Below are 24,096 nucleotides of genomic sequence, written 5' to 3' on the forward strand. Positions count from 1 at the left end.
AGGTGTTGGTTGTTGGGTTTGAAGATAATCTGACCTGGAAAACATTGACACAACAAGAGTTAAAGCAGGCTCCAAGATTTTCAGACACTGCATTGAAGCAGTGGCAAATGGAATTCAACCTGGAAAAGTATGAAGTAATGCACTTGGGGAGAGCTAACAAGGCAAGGGATTACACTATGAATGGTAGGACCCTGAAAAGTACTGAAGATCAGAGGGACCTTGGTGTGCATATCCACAGATCCCTGAAGGTAGCAGGGCAGGTAGATAAGGTGGTTAAGAAGGCATATGGGATACTTGCCTTTATTAGCCAAGGCATAGAATACAAGAGCAGGGAGGTTATGCTGGAACTGCAAAAAACGCTGGTTAGGCCACAACTGGAGTACTGCGTGCAGTTCTGGTCACCACATTATAGGAAGGATGTGATTGCACTGGAGAGGGTACAGAGGAGGTTTACCAGGATGCTGCCTGGGCTGGAGGGTCTGAGCTATGTGGAAAGATTGGATATGCTGGGGTTGTTTTCCTTGGAGCAGTGAAGGTTGAGAGGAGACCTGATAGAGGCGTATAAGATTATGAGTGGCATAGCTAGAGTGGATAGGAAGGCACTTTTTCCATTCGTAGAGTGTCAATAACAAGGGGGCATAGATTTAAAGTAAGAGGTAGAAGGTTAAGAGGGAGTTGAGGAGAAACGTTTTCACCCAGAGGGTGGTGGGAATCTGGAACTCACTGCCTGAAAGGGTGGTTGAGTCAGAAACTCTCATAACATTTAAGAAGTATTTAGATATTCACTTGCGTTGCCATAGCTTCCAGGGCTATGGGCCAAGCACTGGAAAATGGGATTATTGTAGTCAGATACTTGTTGACTGGCATGGACACGATGGGCTGAATGGCCTCCTTCTGTGCTGTAAATGTCTATGAGATCTTTGTGGATGACGTGGAGAGAAGGAGGGATGTGCTGCAGAGGGTATGAACCCTTCATATGGAGGATATGAACACTCGGAAGGCAGTGGGAGTTGATAACCATGGAGGTCGATGCCAGGTGTCAAGCATCAAGGACGAGGATGCAGTGCTGCAAGAAGCTCAATGACCTCACATGAGTTGTCATGGTCAGTGAATGCATCTTCAAATGTCATATCCACTAGTCTCATGCACTGCTCAATGTATCACACTACCATCACTCACATAGCATCAATCTCTATCAATGAGGACTCATACCTAACATTCCTATGATTTGTTGTACCCTCACACACTTAGCACTGCTGCAAGCTTCACACCCATATCTCACAGTTTGTACACACTGCTAGCTAGTCGACCATGACAGCCAGATTAACCAAACAGATTTCACCACATTCATTTGCCCCTCTCTTACAGGACAAGGTGACGCATCATTGGAGGGGGGAACAGCTAACCAGAGGGGGACAGACACACCCACATGGAGGAAACAGTGCTGGCCATTATTAGGACAGTCATTGCTAATGCTGTGGTCAGTGGTGAGGCTGAAATCATCGAAGATTATAGTATCTTCATACCTAGTCCTCCTCCTCACATTGATAATATCTTGTTAATTAAATTGTTAAGGTTTGATAATGTCAATTACATTGTTAAAGTTAAGGGAAGCAGTTGATGGGTATTAATTGTCTCTGAGCATGAATAAATAGGGAACAGCTCAGATACTGGGCTGAGTGGGAGGAGAGCTGTGAGGCTGAACAAGTCAATAAATTCTCTCAATAAAGAAAAGCTCTGTATCTTGGTTTTGGCTTCACCAACCAGCTGGGATCCTATTAACACACATCCCACTTCCCCATCATTCCACAATCTTTTCTCATTTCCAGCCTACAGATGGCATAATCACACACCAATCACTTCCCCCGCCCCACTCCCACTCTCTGCACCTGAAACGTATCCTTGTTTATTTTCTCCTTTTAGATACCCAAGTGGTGTAACCTGGCCAGGCATTGGAGGAACACCACGAAGATAATGATAATGAAGACACAGCACTCCCACATGATTTCTGACTGATACTGACTGTGTGTTTCATAGAATGATAGGTTAGAGGTGGGTTCTGCACATGATGAGACACCGGGCACAAGTGATCTGCCGCTAGGGCAGAGGTGAAGGATAACATAGGTGTCAGCATGCCAAAGGGAAAATTTGCATCCAGGTTCCATTGCAAAGGACAGAGATGAAGACTTTAATGTGGGATTTACAAAAAAATGATGATGGGTATGTACAACTACATATTTGGTGGATTGGCAAGCTTGCCAATAAAGGCTGCAGTCAATATCAAGAAGCACGGAGGATTCCAAAACTAACTTGATACTATACAAGGCTTTGCACAGAGCTTGGAGCTTATCATTTCCAGCATGCCTCTTCATCTTCAGTCTCTTGTTCCTCTTCCCTGATGTTGCCCTTCACCACCACCTAGCCAGGTGACAGTTCTTAGATATCTGAAAGGATAAAGGGACAACGTTAGGGTTGTGGTTCAGGGAGGTGGGAAAGCAAGAGGTGCATGTTTACACCCTTGTAAATCAGAAGAGATTGTGGGTTGAGGGGGAAGTTGGATTTGAGGAGGAAAGACCATACTTTGCTTTTACATGTCTTTACTTTCAGCTCCGCCACTGCTGATGGTCTCAATCATGGCCACCCCAGTCATGGTGAGCACCATCCCCTCCATCAGGGTGAAGGCATGCATCCATGCCTGCCTTTCTCAGATTAGGTGCTGCAGCCTCCAGTTGTGCACCACCTTGTCCTGCAAGAGAAAGGGAAATATCTCAGTGAGTGTGGTAAAATATGTTTAGTTAATGTGCCTGACATGATTGAATAGCTAGCAATGCATCCACATTGTGAAATATGGATGTGAGATTTGCAGCAATGCTAAGTGTGAGTGTGAGGTAAAGCATATGCTTGTTAGGTATGAGTTGTGACTCAGAGAGATTGTTGGTAGTTGAGAGTTGGGCTGTGGTGCATTAAGCAGTGTGAGAGGCCAGTGGTGCTGATAGGCGGATATGACATTTGAAGATGGATTCACTGACTTTGACCACTCATGTGAGGTCATTGAACTTCTTGCAGCACCACATCCATGTACTTGGGTCTACATGACTGGCATTGACTGTGACAGTTATCTGCTCTCGCTCCCTTTGGTAGTGTTTGTCCAGAAGGCCTCCTGGTCCTCTGTAGATATAGGACCTTCTGCACTAAGGCCTCTAGTACTGCATCAGTGAAACTTGTAGCCCACTCTCTGTTATGTTGTGTCTCTTTCTCAGGGAAAACTCACTGCTAGCATCACTTCCAACACCTTCTCCAGAAAAATGCATCCCCCCCCATTTAAGAGGTGCGGCTCGCGCTAAGTAACACAGGCTACTCATTCTAGCCCCTTGTGATTTTTGCGCCCACTGCTCATGGATGCAGTCACCCAGTAATGCACTTAGCATTGCTGCACACTACAACCATATAAATGAGCAGACAACATGTTTGCATGCTGCCCGCAGATCGGAAACAATCCCCCTGCCCATTTTCAGGCCTTATCGGATTTTACAACCTATTGTTCATTCATATGTCTCACCAGAAAATTGCCGTTTGTATTGATTCATTGCTCCCAGTTTCAACCTCTCTTTAATTGAATTTGTACCATCTGCCTTAATATTGATCCTAAAATGTTCCAGCTATGATTAATCTTAATGTCAGTCCAAAGAAAGACATTGCTCAAAGCTTTACTGATACAAAGAAAAAGACTTTTAGTGAACAAGGCCAAGAGAAGCATATCTATAGAATGAGCCCGAGTCTGATCCCTGAGGCCCATCTCTCATCAAAGTTCAACTGCAGCATCCAGTTCCCAGTGCTACAAAAATAATGGAACTCATGTTTTACAGCCAATTCCATTCAATGCATACAATGCTCACCTTACAATAATGAGATCCATCTAAAATGAAGAGGTCAGGAGCGTAATCCTCCAATATTGCTGCTATTAGATTCAGCAGCTGGGAGATGACTGTGGCGTTTGGAGCTTTGTGAGCAGCATGTATTTGCTATTTGGCTGAAAATGAGAAGTAAGAACTCTCCCAGGAGTGTCTATCCTTGATCCTAACTCATACCCTGTGTATTTCTGTCCACTTCTGTGCAGTTTGGTCCATAGCTCCCTGGGCAAGATGGTAGCTGTCAATTTCTTTTTAAAGCAGCAGTTTAGGTACTCTGCTTATGAAAGATGGTCAGAAATTTGATTGCAATGGGTGCAGAACAAATGTAAAGTAAGCTTTAGTTGGTTTACTGACGTTGTGTCCTGCACGAGTTCATTACCGAACTGGCTTTGGTGGTCAAGATAAATGAAGTCACTGAGATCAGAGCTCAAAGTTCAACTCCTCTGATTTTGAATCATCCAGTAGAAGCAGTAACCATTTAGACTGTCTGAGTGAAGAAAGCCACAATTTATAACCTATCTGCTAGCTGAAATTCTCAACTACGGTTTGTTTGCTTTTCAAAGCCCTTGCGCACTATTCCAATCTGTATGCAGTAAAATATCAGTTGATCTGCAAATTGTAAACAGTTACGGTGAGGTATTCAGTCAACAGATGGACAAATTTTGATCTACATGTAATGAAATGCATGTTATAGTTACCCCATGATTTGAATCCAGCCCTGAATTCCCTGAGCTTTATGTTAGCTCCAACTCAAATTGTGCAATAGCGAAGTCACAAAAATTATGAAAAGTTGAATGGAGAAACCAGGAAAGAGGAACACTTAATGGGAACTAGCTGACAGCATTTACTAAGTGCATATAATATTAGTAATCACATATAATAATATTAACGTTTTTTTTAGCTTTCCCTGATATTTATACAACCATAATACTGGAAGATTAGATTGTTCATCAGTGTCATGGTACTTACAAAGCAATGTTTAAATAAAAATGGCCAGCCCAGAGAATACAGAATGTTAAGAAATCTATTTTACAATTAAACTGCTATTTCAATATTACTATTTTGTTGTTCTTTAAGTGTGTAGGAGGTAGATAATGAAATATATGGGGCTAGAATTTGAGGGTCAGCAGTGAAACAATTGCTGACTTCAAAGAAAGCTGCCCACAAAGACCTAGCAACCTTTCCGGAGAAAACTGCCCCTTCATGGCAGTTCAACTCTGGTATAAAAGGGGATTTCTAAGCAGCAATAATGTCAGTGAGCTGGGTAAGCCGCCAATCACATTGAAGTATTCACCCACAGCAAACCAGTAAGCTAAAGGCACTAATTATCCCTTGTTTTTAATTAAACATTTTAAAAATATGTAGGATTTTTTTTATCATAATGGAGAAATTTGACATTCCATAAAATTAATATTTCAGGGCCAGTGAGGGTGTTCAGCAGCAATTATTAAGTTAGTACATTGTCAAAATCCCAATTACACCTCATTCAACAAGGTGTATCTTTTTTAAGGGTTTTTACAGTGTTACAAATGGGAGACTATGAGATGGTCATGTTTTAAACTGTCTCCTTTATTTCAAAGTAAAATAGAAAGTTGCAAGGTGTGACCTCCTATGGAATCTAGAGGACACAGGCCATGTGACCTTGCACTAAATCTGCCTGGAGACAAGCCCATGTGACCTAGTGCCATGGGGACAGGGGCCAAGGTCAAAACCTGTTTAAGTAAGATGCAAGCTTCAATGCTTGGGCATAAAGAAAGAAACAGCTGGCCTTGCCGCATGCAGACACACAGATTCTCAAAGCAGCCAATCAGCGCATTTTTGGGGAGAAGACCGAAAGCAGGTACCGCTATGCCAGGCAGAAGAAAAGGACTGCTTTTGGATGAATCACTAAGCAGAGGGCTGGTGAGGATGGATCCAACATTCGAGGAAACAAGGATTGTGAAGAGTTAAAGACCACAGAATCATCAGAGGGGACCTTGCAACGGAAAGTCCATTTGATTAGAAGGTTATACTGAACCTGTGTAAGACACTAGTTCAGCCTTAGCTAAGAGTATTGCATCCAGTTCTAGGTGCCGCACTTTAGAAAGGATTTGAAGGCATTGGAGAGGGTGTTGAAAAGATTCACAAGAATGGTTCTGGGGATTAGGAATTTCAATTATGAAGATAGATTGGAGAAGTTAGGATTGTTTTCCCTTGAGAAAAGAAGGCTGAGAGGAGATTTGATAGAGGTATTCAAAATCATGAGGGGTCTGAAGTAGATGGGGAGAAACTATTCCCACTTGTGAAAGGATTGAGAACGAGAAGGCACAGGTTTAAAATAATTGGCAAAAGAAGCAAAGGCAACATGAGAAAACTTTTTCACACAGCGGGTGGTGAGTGTTTGGAATGCTTTGCCTGAGAGTGTGGTGGAGGCAGGTTCAATCAAGGCATTCAAAAAGCAATTGTTACCTGAAAAGTGAAAATCTGCAGGGTTATGGGGAGAAGGCAGGGGAATGGCACTAGGTGAATTACTCATTCAGAGAGTCAATGCAAACATAATGAGCCAAATGGCCTCCTTCTGTACTGTAACAATTCTGTGATTCTCAAGTTATTGACAATTGAAGGCAGCTTACCAAATGTGACAGACATCTTTGGTGCTACTCTTGCCTTGGAGTCAATAACAGTAGTTAAGATGCAGGCCATCGGGTATGGGCCTGCGGAGCTGCCTGCCCCGAGAAATTGAGATACGTCTGTGTAGCACCACTAGAAGCAACGCTACCTGACTGAATCCCTGCTCCAAGTGTGAAAGGAGGGTTCCACATGACATGAAAAGAAATCCAGAACTTTATTTTTCTGCCATTTAAAAAAAAAATGACTTTCTGCTGAACCAAAAAGATAGCTGCTTCAAGTCACATGACTACAGACTTGGCCCTTTGTCTGAGAGCTATCTCCAGAAATTGCAGGAAGAAAGGAATTATTTTCTCAGCTTCTGGAATCTCACACCTCATTGTGCAGATCCTTTGTAACTACAAAAGACCAGGAGGCTCACACATCAGAACTCGTCATGCGTATAGAGCTACTAACAGGCTCATATCACACCTGGGATTGTCCAAGCCCATTTCAAAGGGGAATGAAAGGGACATCATTTGCATCTGATAAGCTCACCTTGCTAGTGGAGTCAGTGGGTCTACCTAGACAATGGCTTCCCAACACCAGACCCCCATTATGGATGGTAACTCTTTCAACAACCAATGACAGGGACAATTTCAGTCCTGAAATCAAGGCCAGTCCCAGACATTGGACAAACATCCCTTTTGAAGTCATTGCAGAGAAAGAAGGTCACATAACTCGAGTAACAATTTTGAAATCTCTATATGGCTTTGGGAACTAAGATATCCTCAGACTGCTGCTTTAACATCAGCCGGACAGTACTCCAGCAACCTGGCTGAGTAAGCAATCAGTTACCACCTCTCAGCTCCACGGAGCTGCTTGTTTTTCTAACTCTCTGATCAATGCCTGCCAAGAAGCCTAAGCACAGAAAGCCCATTGTGCTGCAGCATCGTTCATTTCAAGGATGTTCGTATTGTTATCTCCAACCAGAAACTCATCGGAACTGAACCCCACCACAAAGGAAACACCCTCTGGACTTCAACTTCTCAGACTCTGGAAATCACGTGAATTGATATTCATTTCTGTGGTTCTTGTACTGTAAAACTCCTTTTTTTCTATCCCCCCTTTACTGCGTGTATTCGTGCGTGCATGGTTACAGACAATCCTCTCCCGGGATTTTTTTTTGAATGTGGGATAAACTAGCCTTCTGAGTTAATCATGACACAGGTTTGCTGTAAATTGGATCATGAAAACCGAGGGATTGGTTAAAGTATGCTTCTGCTTACGGACAGAGGTAGTAAGAGGAAATAGGTAGAGCTTGCCAGTCTTTCCCCTATCCATAGCAAGTTTTGGAGTCTGCACATTGTTATCAGTTTCAGTGGAGTGATGATAGCGAATGCTGACAACCTTATCTTCATTACCACTGCAAATTATATGTTTTTAACCATATTTGTCCATGAAGGGTCACTGTATCCTGAGCAGAATTAACTAAATGTGCTGCATTTCATGCTCAAGTTTCCAACGTGGATGGAACTCTTGTGCCAGGAATGCCAACAGAGGAAATCTGTCATACAAATCTGTCTTAATGGAAATTTTCAATTTCATATTTTGCAGAGTGATCTTGTCTACACATTTTTCCATTGTTTTCCAAATAATGAAAGACCCACTGTATCACCATCACCAGGTACTTAAACTATGCATATTCTTGTTTATTATTCCAATCCTTACTGCTTGATAAAGTCCGTGCAACATCTAGCAAATATCAGAAACCTAAGATAAATACTTTCAAGTCACGGTTGAGCAGTTTTGATGCACTCGCTTGTCTTTCAGAGGCTGTATCTCACACTGGGAAATTGTCAGCGAGCACACAGCTCTGTATCTCCTGGGAGAACAGCAAGCTGTCTGTGATGGTGAAGCACGTCAAAAACATTGTAAGTACATAGTTTACATCCACCGTGCGTTCAAACCTGCTGTGCTGCAGAATTTTCTCTCAGCAGAATAGAGAGAAAACAGAAGAAGTATAATCCTTATGTGCTTAGCTGTGAAGATGCCGTATTTACATAAGACAACGTAATCTAGGTTTTGGGACCAAGCTTACCAATGGACTCTATCTGTTGGGAGTTAAACCTGTTGGTCACATGGCACAAAAATCATGGGTGCCCTCCTCACTATTTTCTGTGTAATTTTAATTAAATTAAACCTGCAAGCTCCCCTCCAAGCCACACACCATCCTGGCTTGGAACTATATCACCTTCACTGTCACTGGGTCAAAATCCAAAATCCTGGAACTCCCTCCCTAACAGCACTGTGGGTATACCTTCACCACATGGGCTGCAGCGGTTCAGGTTGGCGGCTCACCACCACCTCCTCAAGGGCAACTAGGGATGGGCAATAAGTGCTGATCTAGCCAGCGAGATCCACATTCTGTGAAAGAATTTTTAAAAATCATAAAACATTTATAACCATTAAGGTTACTTTGGATGCATAGGTCAATGTAAGAAAGGCAGCAACCAATTTACACACAGTAAGCTCCCACAAACAGCAATGAAATAGATCATCAAATCATTGGGTTCTTTTAGATGTTGGTTGATGAATAAATATTGACCAGGACAACAGAAGAACTCCCCTTCTCCTCTTTGAATAGCCACAGATCTTTGTACAGCCAACAGCCACAGTTTAGTGTCTTATCTGAAGGGCTGACCCCCTCACAGCACAGTGCTCCCTCAATACTGCACTGAAGTGTGAGCCTATTTGTAATTTGCATTTGTAAGCTTGCCCCAATAGCTGCGTCATTCGGGGCGGTGATGGCATAGTGGTATTGTCACTGGACTATTATTCCAGAGACCCAGGGTAATGCTCTGGGAACCTGAGTTCAAATCCCACCACGGCAGATGGTGAATTTTGAATTCAATAAAAATCTGGAATTAAAAGTCTGATGATGACCATGAACCCATCTGGTTCACTAATGCCCTGTAGGGAAGGAAATCTGCTGTCCTTACCTGGTCTGGCCTACATGTGACTCCAGACCCACACCCATGTGGTTGATGCTTATATGCCCTCTGAACAAGGGCAATTAGGGATGGGCAATAAATGCTGGCCCAGCCAGTGACACCCACATCCCATGAATGAAATAAAAGAAAAATCCTTGAAATGCCCAAGCAATGATTCAGTTGCCTGGGGAAAAGGTCCTCCTTTCTGATGTTCATTTTCTCTCAAAGCATCTGCCTGTCTTCATGAGGGAATGAGGGACCCTGGATGATGTCATGCAGCCCGCTGTTTCGATAACTCACTCTTCACTATTGCCTTTGAAAACTGTACTATTCCTTGAAGAGGCTGCCTTTAAGTAATAGCTGCTCCAACAGATTTGCAGTCATCCCAGTGGGCCAGCTGTTGAAAAGGAGCACAATCAATGCTGACAGTTTATCCATTCCGTACAAAGAAGGTCTAACCAAGAAAATTGAACGTACCTCCCGCCAAATATATCTGGTGGACGGATGAGCCCTACGCCTGGCTCATATATACTGGGTATGAGTATTACTCCCACTCTGCACTGTAAAGAGCTTTCATGGTGCATGAATGGGCAGCCCTGGAAACTGATAAAAATTAAATGAATACCTAAAATTGATCAATGTGAAATGAGCAGTACAACCAACTTATAGTGAGCATTGCAAGTCAACTCAATGCAGGTTTCCCATTTATAAATTGAACATTACACATGGTGAAAACTGCAGATGGATTGTACTGTAGCTGCTGAAATGAAGAAAAAGGTCTTTTGCTGCAATCTCCTCACTTCCCTAGGGGCCAGGATTGGAGCTCCGCCCAAAGAATACACATACATACTCCTGATTATTTTATGCCCCTTTGCATGAAAAAAATGACTTCAAGCAGAAACAGTTCTGCTAAATGCTGGTGTTCTCAGTTCTGTTGAATGTCCTACATGTACACAACAAGACAAATGTTAACAGATATGCCGGAGTTAACAACTGTGCAAATCGTAACTTTACTTCTGGTCACTGAGCCATCCCAATCATAGGTCAAGAAGCATAAATGTACAGTGCTGTCCTTAAATTTGTAGTGTGCCTTTAATGCCGTAAAACATGCAATGTTGGCATTTATTTCGAGAGGACTAGAATATAAAAGCAGGGATGTGCTGCTGAGCTTTATAAGGCTTTGGTCAGACCACATTTAGAATATTGTGAGCAATTTTGGGCCCCGTATCTCAGGAAAGATGTTCTGACCCTGGAGAGGGTCCAGAGGAAGTTCACGAGAACGATCCCAGGAATGAAAGGCTTAACATATGAGGAACGTTTGAGGACTCTGGGTCTATACTCGATGGAGTTTAGAAGGATGAGGGGGGATCTGATTGAAACTTACAGAATACTGAAAGGCCTGGATAGAGTGGACGTGGGGAAGATGTTTCCATTAGTAGGAGAGACTAGGACCTGAGGGCACAGCCTCACAGTAAAAGGAAGACCTTTCAGAACAGAGATGAGGAGAAACTTCTTTAGCCAGAGAGTGGTGAATCTATGGGATTCATTGCCACAGAAGGCTGTGGAGGCCAGGTCATTGAGTGTATTTAAAACCGAGATAGATAGGTTCTTGATTGGTAAGGGGATCAAAGGTTACGGGGAGAAGGCGGAAGAATGGGGTTGAGAAACTTATCAGCCATGATTGAATGGTAGAGCAGACTCGATGGGCCGAATGGCCTAACTTCTGCTCCTATGTCTTATGGTCTTATGTTCTTATCCCAAAGTACTTCAGAGTGTGACCAGGCAAGATGTGACACCAAGTTATATTTGGACTGGTGACCAAAAGCTTGGTCAAAGAGATTGGTTTTAAGAAGCATCTTAATGGGGGAAGGAGAGATAGAGAGGTAATTCCAGAGCTCAGTGCTTAGGCAGCTGAAGGCATGACTGCCAATTGACAGTGATGAAAATTAAGAATGCCGAAGCGGCCAGAAATGAAAAAGTGCAGAGATCTCAGAGCGCTTTAGGCTGTAGGAAGTTACGGAGATAGGGAGGGCTGAGTCCATGGAGGGTTTTGAAAACCAGGATGAGCTCGGTGTTCAGCATACCCATGGACAGAAAAGCAATGCTCCTTCTGGAGGTACCTAGAAAGACTCCTTCTTGGTTCCCCCCTATATCACAGCCACACTTTGGAGGCTGATGCTGTGGATGGATTTGCCACCGTATTGTAAGGAAGCTGTGATGCTAAAATACAAATGCCTTCAAAGTTCAGCATTTATTTTATCTTCTGAATCACCTTTGGCCCACAGATTTTTATAATGAAGCATTTTAGCTTTTACAAGACCAATTGCAAATAAATGTGGTACTTAGAGTGAATTGTTCAGTGCAACTTGTACACTAATCTCCTTTAGGGAAGGAAACCTGCCATCCTTCCCCAGTCTGCCTTAGCTATGACATCAGGCTCACTCCATCATGGTTGACTTTTAGTTGCTCAGTGAAGTGACCTAGTAACACACTTAGTTGTCCTCAGTTGTATCAGTTTAGTACAGCCAGGAATTGGCAATAAAAGCCCATCTTGTCAGCGATGCCCAAATCCTCAGAATGAAAAAGAAACCAAAGCTGTATTTTTCTACTCGGTTGATGGGGGAATGTTTGTATTTTTGTAGCAGGGATAAAGAACCCTCAGTATGTTTTGTTTACAGATCTGCCAGGAGCTGATAGTCAACAACATTTGAAAGCAAAACTCATGGAGGCGGTGGTTGGGGGGGGAGGATGGGGGGATGGTGTCGGCGATAACGTTTTGTGTTCACATTGCAAGAGAGGACCCTCGCCCACTCATTGCTTCAACGCATTGTTTCTAAGTTGATTGCAGGGTTTCCCTTCCCAGCACTCAGACATCTCCTATCCAAGATGAAAGATCTAACTCTCTCCAGCCTATCTTCACGCACGACCATTTGTCATTAGGAATCAGCCTTGTTACTCTCTTCTGCACTCCTTCCAGCATCTAAATGTCTCCATTGTTCATCAACAAGCAGTATCCAAGATGTTGTCTGACCAGAGCATCACACAGTTTGATCATGACTTTCTCTAACATATATTTTACTGTTTTGGCTACGTAGTCCGACAATCCATTGGCTTTGTTGATTGTTGCTCTGTGTAGGTCAGACATATTGAGCGTCAAGTCCATTAAGACTCCTGGATCTCATTCAACTTTATCCTCAGCTATTTCAACACCATTCATGGAGCTTATTTGATGCCGACATTCCCTTCCTTTGTGCACTATTTCATCTTTACTTGTACTAAATTCCATCTGTCATTCCGATTTGAGGAATTTGCCATTGAGTTTTGGGTAGGTAAGCATTTTCTCTGTGAGATATTCCAGCATGAAGAATTTGTTCTGGGGTTTGCTAATGTTTCTTCTTTGCTAGTTCAGGCTTTGTGCCAAGTTCTAGATAGGGCGACATGTTGAAGTAAGAGAAGAAGATTTAACACTTCTCAAAATGTTTCTGCCCCCAACAGTCATTTGCCTGGCGCCGCTTTCATACTCCCATGATCATTAATCAGCACAATGCTGGAAGTAGCAATTCATCCCCTAGCAACATGCAACAAAAGCACAGCATGGATATAATCCTTGTCTTTGAAAGATTCAATATTTTTGTCATCTTATCCGATCAGTGCAAGCAAACATTGTCAACATCTGAAAGTAACTCGTGGTTCACCTTTATTTTATGCAAATCAATTTTCAGAGTTATTCCAATTTGTTTGATACCAGTGATTCACACTGGGTTACAGCTCTGTATGGCAATGCTTGCCAATATTCGCTTTGGCAATTAAGATTTTTTTGAAAAAAGACTCGCTTTTTAGAAATGAAATGGTAAGGCTGAGGGTCTCCCATATTGAGATTAACTGGTACTTGTGCATCAGGGCCAGAATCTTCTGGTCGGCGTGCGAGGGTGGGCCCTGCTCGCCGACGCGTGAAATGACGTGCGGTGATGTCGGGCGTGCATCCCGACATCACCGCGCGTCATTCCGATCTTCAGTGCGGCTGCGCGCCTGCTCAAAGGCCTATTAAGGCCATTTAAAAACTAATTAAAAGGATTAACAGAGCTGCCTGTTCAACCTTGGTGGGCAGATGAAGAGCCCAGGCGGCCTTCGTATTTATCATGAAACCGCATCCAGGGGCGGGATGAGGTTTCATGAACGATTTATAAATCAAATAAACTTTTTTATTAAAATTCATTGACATATCCCAGCTCATGTGACACTCTTACATGAGGGGACATGTCTGAAAACATTTTTTTTCTTTATTAAAAATTTAAATAATGAAATTAAATGCCTCAGGGAGATTTCTGCGCTCTTTCACACGCATGCGCAAAAGAGCATAGGCCCCAACTCAGCCTCCTTCCCTCACCTGCACAGGGAGTGCTCAGCGCTTCTGGGTGAACGTCACGCTGGGCGGGCTTTAATTGGCCCATCCACATAAAATGGTGACGCACAGCCGATCGCGGGCGGCAATTAGCTGCGCGCCCGCTCCCGCTCAGCCCCAATGGGGAGAAAATTCTCCCCCAGGGATTATTAGCAGGTGGGGTTGGGGGGACCAAGTAGTAATTTTTAGAATTTGTCCTGGAGATTATTGGCCTGTCATTGTATTTGCATTTTATTTTTACATCTCTCAAATATTAAAATAGTTCATCTCTATTTTGTTGGGAAAACCACAGCATTGCAAGTGGAGTTATAGTCATAGAACCATACAACATAGAAGAAGGCCCATCAAACCTTAGCATAAAAAAACTATCTACTTAGTCCCACTACCCTGTTTTACCCATTACTATTAAAATTTTTCTTGAATGATGATTATATCCAATTCCCATTTGAAAGTTACTATTCCATCAGCTTCTATCACCCTTACAACCATTCCAGATTTTAACAACTTGCTGCGTAGGATAATTTCTCATCTCCCCTCCATTGAAGGAACTTCATCGGGACTCTAACACGCGTGTTCTATACACGTTTTGTTGCTTACATTTCATTGTTCAATATTGTAGTCCAATCCATCTATGAACAAGTATCTGATTCAAGTAAAACATTCCAACTTGTTATTCCCAGCCACACACATACTAGAGAAATCTCCACCCAACCATGACCTGTATTGGCAAATACATTCATCAAAACACAGCAAATACTGTTAAGTTTACTCATACTGTCAACCAAGTCCCTAAAAAGTCGAACACTAAAAATTTAAATTGTTTTCGTGTCAAGCTTTGACTCACTGGGGAGCACAAATCAGTCAGCATTGAGCAGTATCATTAACTAGGAGAGGTCACCAGAATAACAGCATTCACCAGAAGCTCAGGGTAGTTTGGCATTGACTTTGTACAAGTAAAACATCCTATAAATCTAGTAACAACATATCTTCATTTTCCTATTGTTTTGTAACAGTAGGTTTTGATAGACATGAACTAAATTCAGCCAACTTTGGTCATCTCTAGTGAATATTCTTTCTTTCAGAAGTAATAAAACTAGATAAGACCAGATATAATACACCTTACTGTCAGACATGATTCCCAAGGTGCTTAAGATGTGTACTCTATTGAAAGTATCAATTTTTGTAACAACTATTGTCTTCCTTGTTAAAGCTTTTAAGACCAATGAAGCCAAGTTAAAGGATGGGGAAATGATAACGCTGAAAAGAACAGCACCATTAGGTTGAACAAAGGGCGCTTCATTTATATTTGATGAATTAGTTCACTGACCATTTTATGAATATACTGGCCAGGATCTCACACCATTGCACTTGGGGAAGTGGGGATCAAGGCCTGAATTTTTCCCCCATTGGGCGCGCACGATCGGGCCAGGGAGAGGTTGGGAAATGGGCCCCCAAACATGATCAGCCCTTGACCACGATTTCACTCTGGCTGGACAATTAACAGTCATCCAACGTGAAACGTGTGCTGAGAAGCTCAGTGCTGCCGGGAAGAGGGCGGGTGACGACATCACCACAGGCGCAAGTGAGCGCTTCAAGAGAGCTCCCTGAAGGCAGACAGCTGCCTCAGGGAGCTGCAGACCTGCAAATAATAAAATAAAGCACAAAAAAGCTGCAAAAAATGTCCATGCCGCACCACCAAGCACCTGAAATCATACCTCATAAAAAGGCTGTCTTCAGATATTTCTTTTTATTCTATTTCCTAACTGAGATTTTATCCCACCTTTGGGTGAGGTTTCATCAAAATTTCAACCAAAATCAGTTTGCCTGCTTAATTGTCGAAAGCGTGCCCGTCAAGCGAAATATCGCGCGAGTGCATGATGGTAATGGGATGTTCGCCCGACATCATCTCGCACAATTTTACGCCTGTTTGGGTCAGGCACGCGCCTGCCTGTGGAACGTTAAATTCTGCCCTAAGTGTAGTTTTGCGGTGAAAAAGGGTTACAGGTTGGGGAAATAATTAGACCAGGGTGGGCAAATTTAATTCAGGCCCATTTTCAGGCCATATTTTTGTTCCTTATTTTTATCTAATAGTTTGATTTTTAAATCGTTGCTTATAGTTGAACTATAAAAATGCAGCAATTTGGGAAGGCAAATCCAGGTGGTCAGTTTTCATGTATAACGCAGGCTGGGTGGGTGAGGCATCCCGCTCACTTGCCTGGTGATACCGGGAGGCCTGGTCGAGCTCTGCTGGCCAGGCTTTCTCATTTAAGCAACCAGCTCTCATATTGGGAATGAGGAAAAGCTGGTGAGAAAAATCACCATGGCCCCTATGGGCTAGGGCAGGGGCCATCTGAGGTTAAACACAGCAACAGGCCATAGCAACAGGTAAACTGTATGAGCAGGCAGACATAGCAGCAAGGGCTTGAACGTATGGAAGGCTTTGGTGCTTAAAATTCCTAAGAGGCTGAAAAAATTGAGTGGCTGATCTGCTTTCAGCTTTCCCAAACTGCAGTTAAGAGTCAACCACATTGGCTTGTAACTGGAGTCTCATACAGGCCAGACCAGTTAAGAATTGCAGGTTTCCTTCCCTAAAAGACATTGGTGAAGCAGATAGGTTTTTACAACAATCTCAACAGTTTCATGGTCACTTTTACTGATAACAGCTTTATCCTAGATCTTTTTGAACTGATTTCAAATCATTATAATTCCATGCTGGGACTTGGATTTGGCCACGAGAATACTAGTCTGGTAACATAACCACAACACAACCCTACCCCTTCTGTAACTACTGAAGTGAAGTTATGAGATGCTATGTTCATCTCGCCTACAATATATGGTTATTACCACACAACATCAACCTGCGCCAAAAAAAAATTGTCTCAAAGATTTAGTAACATTCTTATAAGTCTATAGTTTGGTCCCAACAGTAGACCTACAAATCCTGGTTCACAGAATGTGATTAGTGTAATGAAAAAGTGAATGTACTCAAAGTCCTTGGAACTGATGATACAGAAATACTCCAGAGTTTTTGTACAGCCTTGATTGCAATCCAAAACATGCATCATTTACCATCTAATTTGTTCTTTTGTATGTCAGGCCTGAGGTTTAACTTGTAGCTCAAAATCCTGAGAGGAATTAAGATCTTTTTATTTCCATTTGCCTTTATTGTTTATAGAAGGGGAGGACATTAAAAAATGCATGAAAACCACTCAGAATACCATTGTCCATGGAGTCTGTCACAGTCTGGTTTACGTCACTACCTCAGGCTATCATATCATGAAACAAATCAGATATGCAACATTCCAAGTACTAGCTAAGATATAAGGAAGCTGACAAACAATTGAAACCCCAGGCCAAAAAAAAGAACAACGCTATCTGTTAACAAATTTATTTTGTGATTTAGCTCCACAACACAGACATGGACTAAATGAGGATTTTTTAGAGAGGGGGTTGAAGGTGGCGTGAGGTAATAATTCATCTTATGCACCAAGACGGAATGGATGAAAACCTCTGCAGTTTATTCATTTTATTCATGAATTCCACACTGCTGAGCAATCCTGTCATGATCAGAGGGACCTCTCTTTTAACACACAGTAAACTGCTCAGCCAAGAAGTGTGAGTTATTGTTCTCTGGCGTTTGCTTCAGAGTCACTTGACGAGTGTAATTTATAGCTGTGTTTATTCTCTTGTTGTACAGCAGCCAGCCCAGGCCCATAGCCTTCTATTTCCTGTGTTTTCTCATGCCGTGACCTTGTGCATGACTTCATACCTCCACATTATCCTCCCTGTATTGGGCATGTTGTTCCAGCCTCTCATCACACTGTGACCAGCTGTTATTTATTACAAATTCTCCCTGTGTTAATATCAACACCCTACTGCTCTCACACTGAAACAAAATGTTGGCCCAGTGTTTCTGCAGTTTGCATGTTCTGGCATCTTTCAGCTTTAAAAGCAATACGTATTGCCTCTTCAAATGCCTTTCTTTCAATTCATTGTCATATTTGATCTTTTACCAAAAGATCTGTATTTTACAAACCCTATTTCATCCTGGAAGCCAACCAGTTGTTTAATATCATTCAAACAAATATTGCTTCTTAATTATGATTAGTGGTGGAAATAGAATTCTAAAAACAATCTACCAGAGGATGAAATTTTAAAAGCAAATTATTTCAAAGAAAATTTAATGGAATATTATTCAGTTATACAGCCCTCTCCCCTCCGTCAACCAACTCCCCCACCCTGCCCGCTGACCCCGACACTGCTGCCATTTTAAATCTGAGGGATCTTGCGCTTGGGAACACAATAATATTCCCAGTCATCAGGGCTTGAGTGAGCTCCTGAAATTGAAGGGGAATTTTTCTGAACTTTCTTTTCTTCTTTAGCCTGTATTTTTACCTCTCCCAGGAGATTTCATGGTTTCCAGGTAGGGTTGGAAGTGTTTATATTGTGGCTCGTAAGATATCACAATTATATGGGACAGGCTGAATGGACCACGCGGTCTCTTCCTGTCTGGCACTTTTGTCTGTTCCACCCACTTGTAGCCCAGCTATGGGTTCTCTGCAGGACAATGGGTGGCTCAGTCAGGTCACTGTCCCCATCAGCATAGCATGCGGTTTGACAGAGATTATTACTGAGTAATGAACTCCTGAACCCAACTTTCAGCTAAATTAAATTAGCATGTTCAAGGAGCAAAGTATGAAGAGAATAAATGAAAATGTTGATGTCATTTGAAAATATTTTACACAAACTGTTCACTGGGCACGCGGGTAAATTTTGAGAGTCCTATTGCATGGGCGTGTAGTTTGGAAAATCATTTATTCAGGAGTGCCAATTGGTGTGAATCTGAGCTGTGCTCCCATCAAGTGAGACAGCAGGTCCGGAACAGTGAGACAAAATTTAACTATAATATGCTTGCTGTTATTCTGCACATTCCTTTGGTGTTGCTATAGTACATTAACATGGACAGAGGAAGTCAGATTTAGCTCCCAGTCTGCCATGACATTTGCACAGGCCCCATGCAGAGATATTCTCCCTGGTCTGCACCATGATATCTGGTGGGGTGAAGGAGGGAGGGTTATTAATAAATAAAAATCAATTGTACTCTGGTAAATCTTTTTACTTATATCTTATAATTTTGATTATTTGTTCTTCTTCACTCATATAAAACCATACAAACAATGCCAGATAGGTACTTAAAAAGGAAATTAGGAGAGTAAAAAGGGGGCATGAGAAAACATTGGCAGATAAAATAAAGAAAAATCCAAAGTTATTTTACAAGTACATTAAGAGAAAGAGGATAACTAGGGAAAGAGTAGGGCCCATCAAGGACCATAGTGGTAATTTGTGTGTGGAGCCAGAAGACGTAGGTAGGGTTCTAAATGAATACTTTGTGTCGATGTTCACAAGTGAGAGGGACGACATGGGTATGGAAATCAGGCAGAAGGACTGTGATATAATTAAAGAAATTAGCACTGATAGGGAGGAGGTTCTAAGTGGTCTGGCAAGTTTAAAAGTAGATAAATCTCCAGGCCCGGATGAAATGTATCCCAGGCTGTTGAGTAGGGCAAGGGAGGAGATAGCAGAGGCACTGGCAATAATTTTCAATGCCTCTCTGGCCACAGGAGAGGTGCCAGAGGACTGGAGGACAGCCAATGTGGTACCGTTATTCAAGAAGGGACGATGGGATAAACCAGAGAACTACAGGCCAGTCAGTCTAACCTCAGTGGTGGGGAAACTATTGGAAGCAATTCTGAGGGACAGAATTAATCTACACTTGGAGAGGCAGGGATTAATCAAGGACAGTCAGCATGGTTTTGTTAAGTGGAGGTCATATCTGACCAATTTGATTGAATTTTTCAAAGAGGTGACCAAGTGTGTAGATGAGGGCAATGCATTTGACGTAGTCTACTTGGGCTTTTGATAAGGTCCAGCATGGGAGACTGATAATAAAGGTAAGATCCCATGGGATCCAAGGCAATTTGGCAAATTGGATCCAGAATTGGCTGAGTGGCAGGAAGCAGAGGATGATGGTCGAGGGGTATTTTTGTGACTGGGTGCCTGTGTCCAGTGGGGATCCACAGGGATCGGTATTGGGTCCCTTGCTGTTTGTGGTATGTATAAACGATTTAGACTTGAATGTAGGAGGGTTGATCAGTAAGTTCGCGGATGACAGGAAAATTGGTGGGGTGGTAAATAGTGAGGAGGATAGCCTTAGATTACAGGAGGATATAGATAGGCTGGTCAGATAGGCTGATCAGTGGCAAATGGAATTTAATCCGGATAACCGTGAGGTGATGCATTTGGGCAGGACAAACAAGGCACGGGAATGCACGATGAATGGTAGGACCCTGGGAAGTACCGAAGATCAGAGGGACCTTGGTGTACATGTCCACTGGTCCCTTAAGTAAGCGGGACAGGAAGGTATGGTGGTTAAGAAGGCATATGGGTTACTTGCCTTTATTAGCCGAGGCATAGAGTATAAGAGCAGGGAGGCTATGCTGGAACTGTATAAAATGCTGGTTAGGCCACAGCTAGAGTATTGCGTGTAGTTCTGGAATCCGCATTATAGGAAGGATGTGATTGCACTAGAGAGAGTGCAGAAGAGATTTACCAGGATGTTGCCTGGGCTGGAAAGTTTTAGTTATGAGGAGAGATTGGATAGGCTGGTGTTATTTTTCCTGGAGCAGAGGAGATTGAGGGGGTACATGATTGAGGTGTATAAAATTATGAGGGGCGTAGATAGGGTAGACAGGAATGAACTGTTCCCCTTGGCGGAGGGATCAATAACCAGGGGACATAGATTTAAGGTAAGGGGCAGGAGGTTTAGAGGGGATGTGAGGAAGAATTTTTTCACCCAGTGGTGGGAATCTGGAACTCACTGCCTGAAAGGGTGGTAGAGGCAGAAACCCTCATAACATTTAAGAATATTTGGATGTGCACTTGCGATGCCATGGCATACAAGGCTTTGGGCCTAGTGCTGGAAAATGGGATTAGAATTAAATGGAAATTAAGCAAGTTAGATACTTGTTTAACCGGTGCAGACTCGATAGGCCGAAGGTCCTTTTTCTGTGCTGTAGACCTCTATGACTCTATGAGGTAAAGATTATCTTGTCTATCCATCCTGTCCCACACAACTGTGATACCTTGTGTGTTCTATTATATGTACACCCCATCCCACCTGAAACTATGTGATCCCCCCAGGAGAGGTGAAAGATCAGGCGATAACCCAGACCAATTTGGGGTAATAGAAGACAGAGAGTTGGGATAAAGGGGGCATTTTCAGGATGGCCAACCTGTAACTAGCGGAGTGCCATAGGGGTCAGTGCTGGGGCCACAGTTATTTACAATATATATTAATGACTTAGATGGGGGAAGTGAATGTATTATCGCCAAGTTTGCGAATGACACAAAAATAGGTGGGAAGGCAAGTGGTGAGGATGACACAAAGAGTCTACAGATGGACACAGATAGGTTAAGTGAGTGGGCAAAAACTTGGCTGATGGAATATAATTTAGGAAAATGTGAGGTTATGCACTTTGGCAGGAAGAATAGAGGAGCTGGATATTATTTAAATAGAGAAAGCTGCAGCACAGAGGGATTTGGGGGTCCTTGTGCATGAATCCTAAAAAGCTAACATACAAGTTCAGCAGGTAATAGGGAAGGCAAATGGAATGTTGGCCTTTATTTCAAAGGGAATGGAACATATAAATAGGGGAGTCTTGCTAAAACTATACAAGGCACTAGTGAGACCACACCTAGAATACAGTGAACAGTTTTGGTCCCCTTATCTAAGGAAAGATATACTGGCGTTGGAGGCAGTCCAGAGAAGGTTCGCTAGGTTGATCCCGGGTATGGAGGCATTTTCTTATGAGAGGTTGAGTAGGTTGGGCCTGTACTCATTGGAGTTTAGAAGAATAAAAGGTGACCTTATTGAAACATATAAGATTCTTAGGGGGCTTGACAGGGTAGATGCTGAAAGGTTGTTTCCCCTTGTGGGAGAGTCTAAGACCAGAGGACATAACCTCAGAGTAAGGGGTTGCCTATTTAAGATGGAGATGAGGAGGAATTTCTTCTCTCAGAGGGTAGTCAATCTGTGGAATCCTTTACCGCAGAGGGCTGTAGAGGCTGGGTCGTTAAGCATATTCAAGGCTGAGATGTATAGACTTTTAATCAGTAAGGGAATCAAGGGTTATGGGCAAAAGGCAGGAAAGTGTTGAGGATTATCAGATCAGCCATGATCTCATTGAATGGCAGAGCAGACTCGATGGACCAAATGGCCTACTTCTGCTCCTATGTCTTCTGGTCTTATGGGTAAAAATAAATCTGGGAAATTCCTGTCTGACCTCTCCAGGCGATGGAAACTAGTTGAAGATATCACTCTGCCCCTGAAATTCCCCAAAATATCTGCCTTTTGTATGAGCTGGTGTCCATCCCAACCAGCTATAGGTCCAGCTCTCATCTGAAGGAATTCAGTGAGTCGGTGTCCACACATGAGTCAGCAACCTGTTTCAGAGGCTTAATATTCTCCGGGGGAAAAAACACAACCTCAATCTGGCCTTATACAACTTAAAATTATGACCCATGGTCCTACCTAACCAATTTAATTTGAACAAGCTGTTAATTGGAACATAACCTATTCCATTCATCATCTTATAGATCTCAATCAGATCACCCCTAAGTCTAGACTTCTCTGAAGTATACAGTCCCAATTCTTTTAGCCTATCTTGATAACTAAGATACTTTAAACTGGTAATTAGTCTAATGGCCTTCTTCTGCACCCTTTCCAAAGTCTAAATGTCACCCACCAAGTGAGGAAACCAAAACTGGACACAGCATTTCAATTGAGGCCCTGACCAAGGTCTTGTACAAGGACAAAATAGTAAACCTTGTCTTATACTCAATTGCCCTGTGAATGTACAGCAACACCCTGTCAGCTCTAGTTATTGCTGCATGGCATTATTATTCATATATCTAGAATGCCCAGATCCATTACTTTTTCTACCTTCTATTTGAACCTGTGAAGGATGTATTTATTGCTGTGAGATGAAGAGAGAGGTAAAGAATATTACTAATGTTTCATTGTCTATTTCAAAAGACAAGAATATTTAGTTAGGGCCGGACTAATGCTTTGGCCTATTAAGGCTCATATCCCAGGACCCCAGACAAATAGGGGGCCTTGAGTAATCCTCAGGCATTGTTGCGAGCAACCTGGGAGTTAATTTGAGAGCTGGACAGATACCAAGAATGTTGTTGGTCGCTGATTCTTGTCTGTCAAGGGAGGACAGTGCAGAAACCAAGAGACTCAGGTGAGTGTGAAAATAGAGGCAGAGTTCAGCATTTACATATCATGCTTGTGGTTTGCATGAGCTTCTCGGTTCTCAGAACTTCTTGCATGAGGTGCAACAAGTCCTAATGCCAAACCTTCTCACCCCAGCCCCATGAAAACTGCTGTGGTGCAGTCTGTCGGAGCATGGATTTATTCTGTTGCCCTCCACTTCCCTTTCCTGTCATTCTCAGGTCTCTTGTGCAGTAGTAGTGGGCCTTATTTTGTTATCTTACTTTAAATGGGATAAATGTCAGTGTGCTAGCTGGTAACTGACTAAACTGAGAATGTTAGGCAGTCAAATTAAACTCTATGGCAGAGAACAATGTAGGACAGCAAACCACCGATTCTAAATACACGAGGTAGTATCTCTAAGGCTCTTAGAACAAAACTAGTCAACAGTCTCTTTTAACGCTCAGGATGGAATGTACTATGAGGGGTGATGAAGGAGTGGTCTTTGCAGGGCCACAATAATTCTTAATCTGGCTCTTTATTTCAGCATGATCAGTTTTATTTCACAGGAGGAAAGAACCCATACACTCATTACTCAATCAATCTGTGCACATACACAAAACTGCAGTTCGTGGGATCTTGTTATGGGAAAATAGGCTGCTGCATTCTTGTATAACCACAAGGAATGCACTCCAAAAACAACTCCTTTGTGGTGAAGCCATGAGAAGGCAATATATAAATAGTTGCTTGATTGTAGAGAACTTGAGTATTGCTAAAGAAGCATGCTGTTGCAACTTTTCATCTTACACTCATCAAGACAGGTGCAAGAAGACCAAATTTCAAAGGAAGCAACAATTAATAATGCATGAGAAAAGGGTGCTGATTGGTTGGCCAGCCAGCTCTGATTGGTCAAGGTATTGCCATGGAGAA

At 42.6% G+C, this 24,096-nt stretch overlaps 1 protein-coding gene across 1 annotated transcript in view; it reads left to right on the forward strand.

The window, feature by feature from the left end:
• LOC144687974 (phosphatidylinositol 3-kinase C2 domain-containing subunit gamma-like) overlaps positions 1-24,096 on the forward strand; it is a 232,986-nt gene that overhangs the window by 197,205 nt on the left and 11,685 nt on the right. The window contains exons 30-31 of the mRNA XM_078554634.1: positions 8,115-8,184; positions 8,331-8,431. Of these exons, the coding sequence (XP_078410760.1) occupies positions 8,115-8,184; positions 8,331-8,431 (171 nt within the window). The remainder of the gene's footprint in view (positions 1-8,114; positions 8,185-8,330; positions 8,432-24,096) is intronic.

Source organism: Cetorhinus maximus, chromosome 12 (assembly GCF_964194155.1).
Source record: "Cetorhinus maximus chromosome 12, sCetMax3.hap1.1, whole genome shotgun sequence".
Taxonomy (NCBI): domain Eukaryota; kingdom Metazoa; phylum Chordata; class Chondrichthyes; order Lamniformes; family Cetorhinidae; genus Cetorhinus; species Cetorhinus maximus.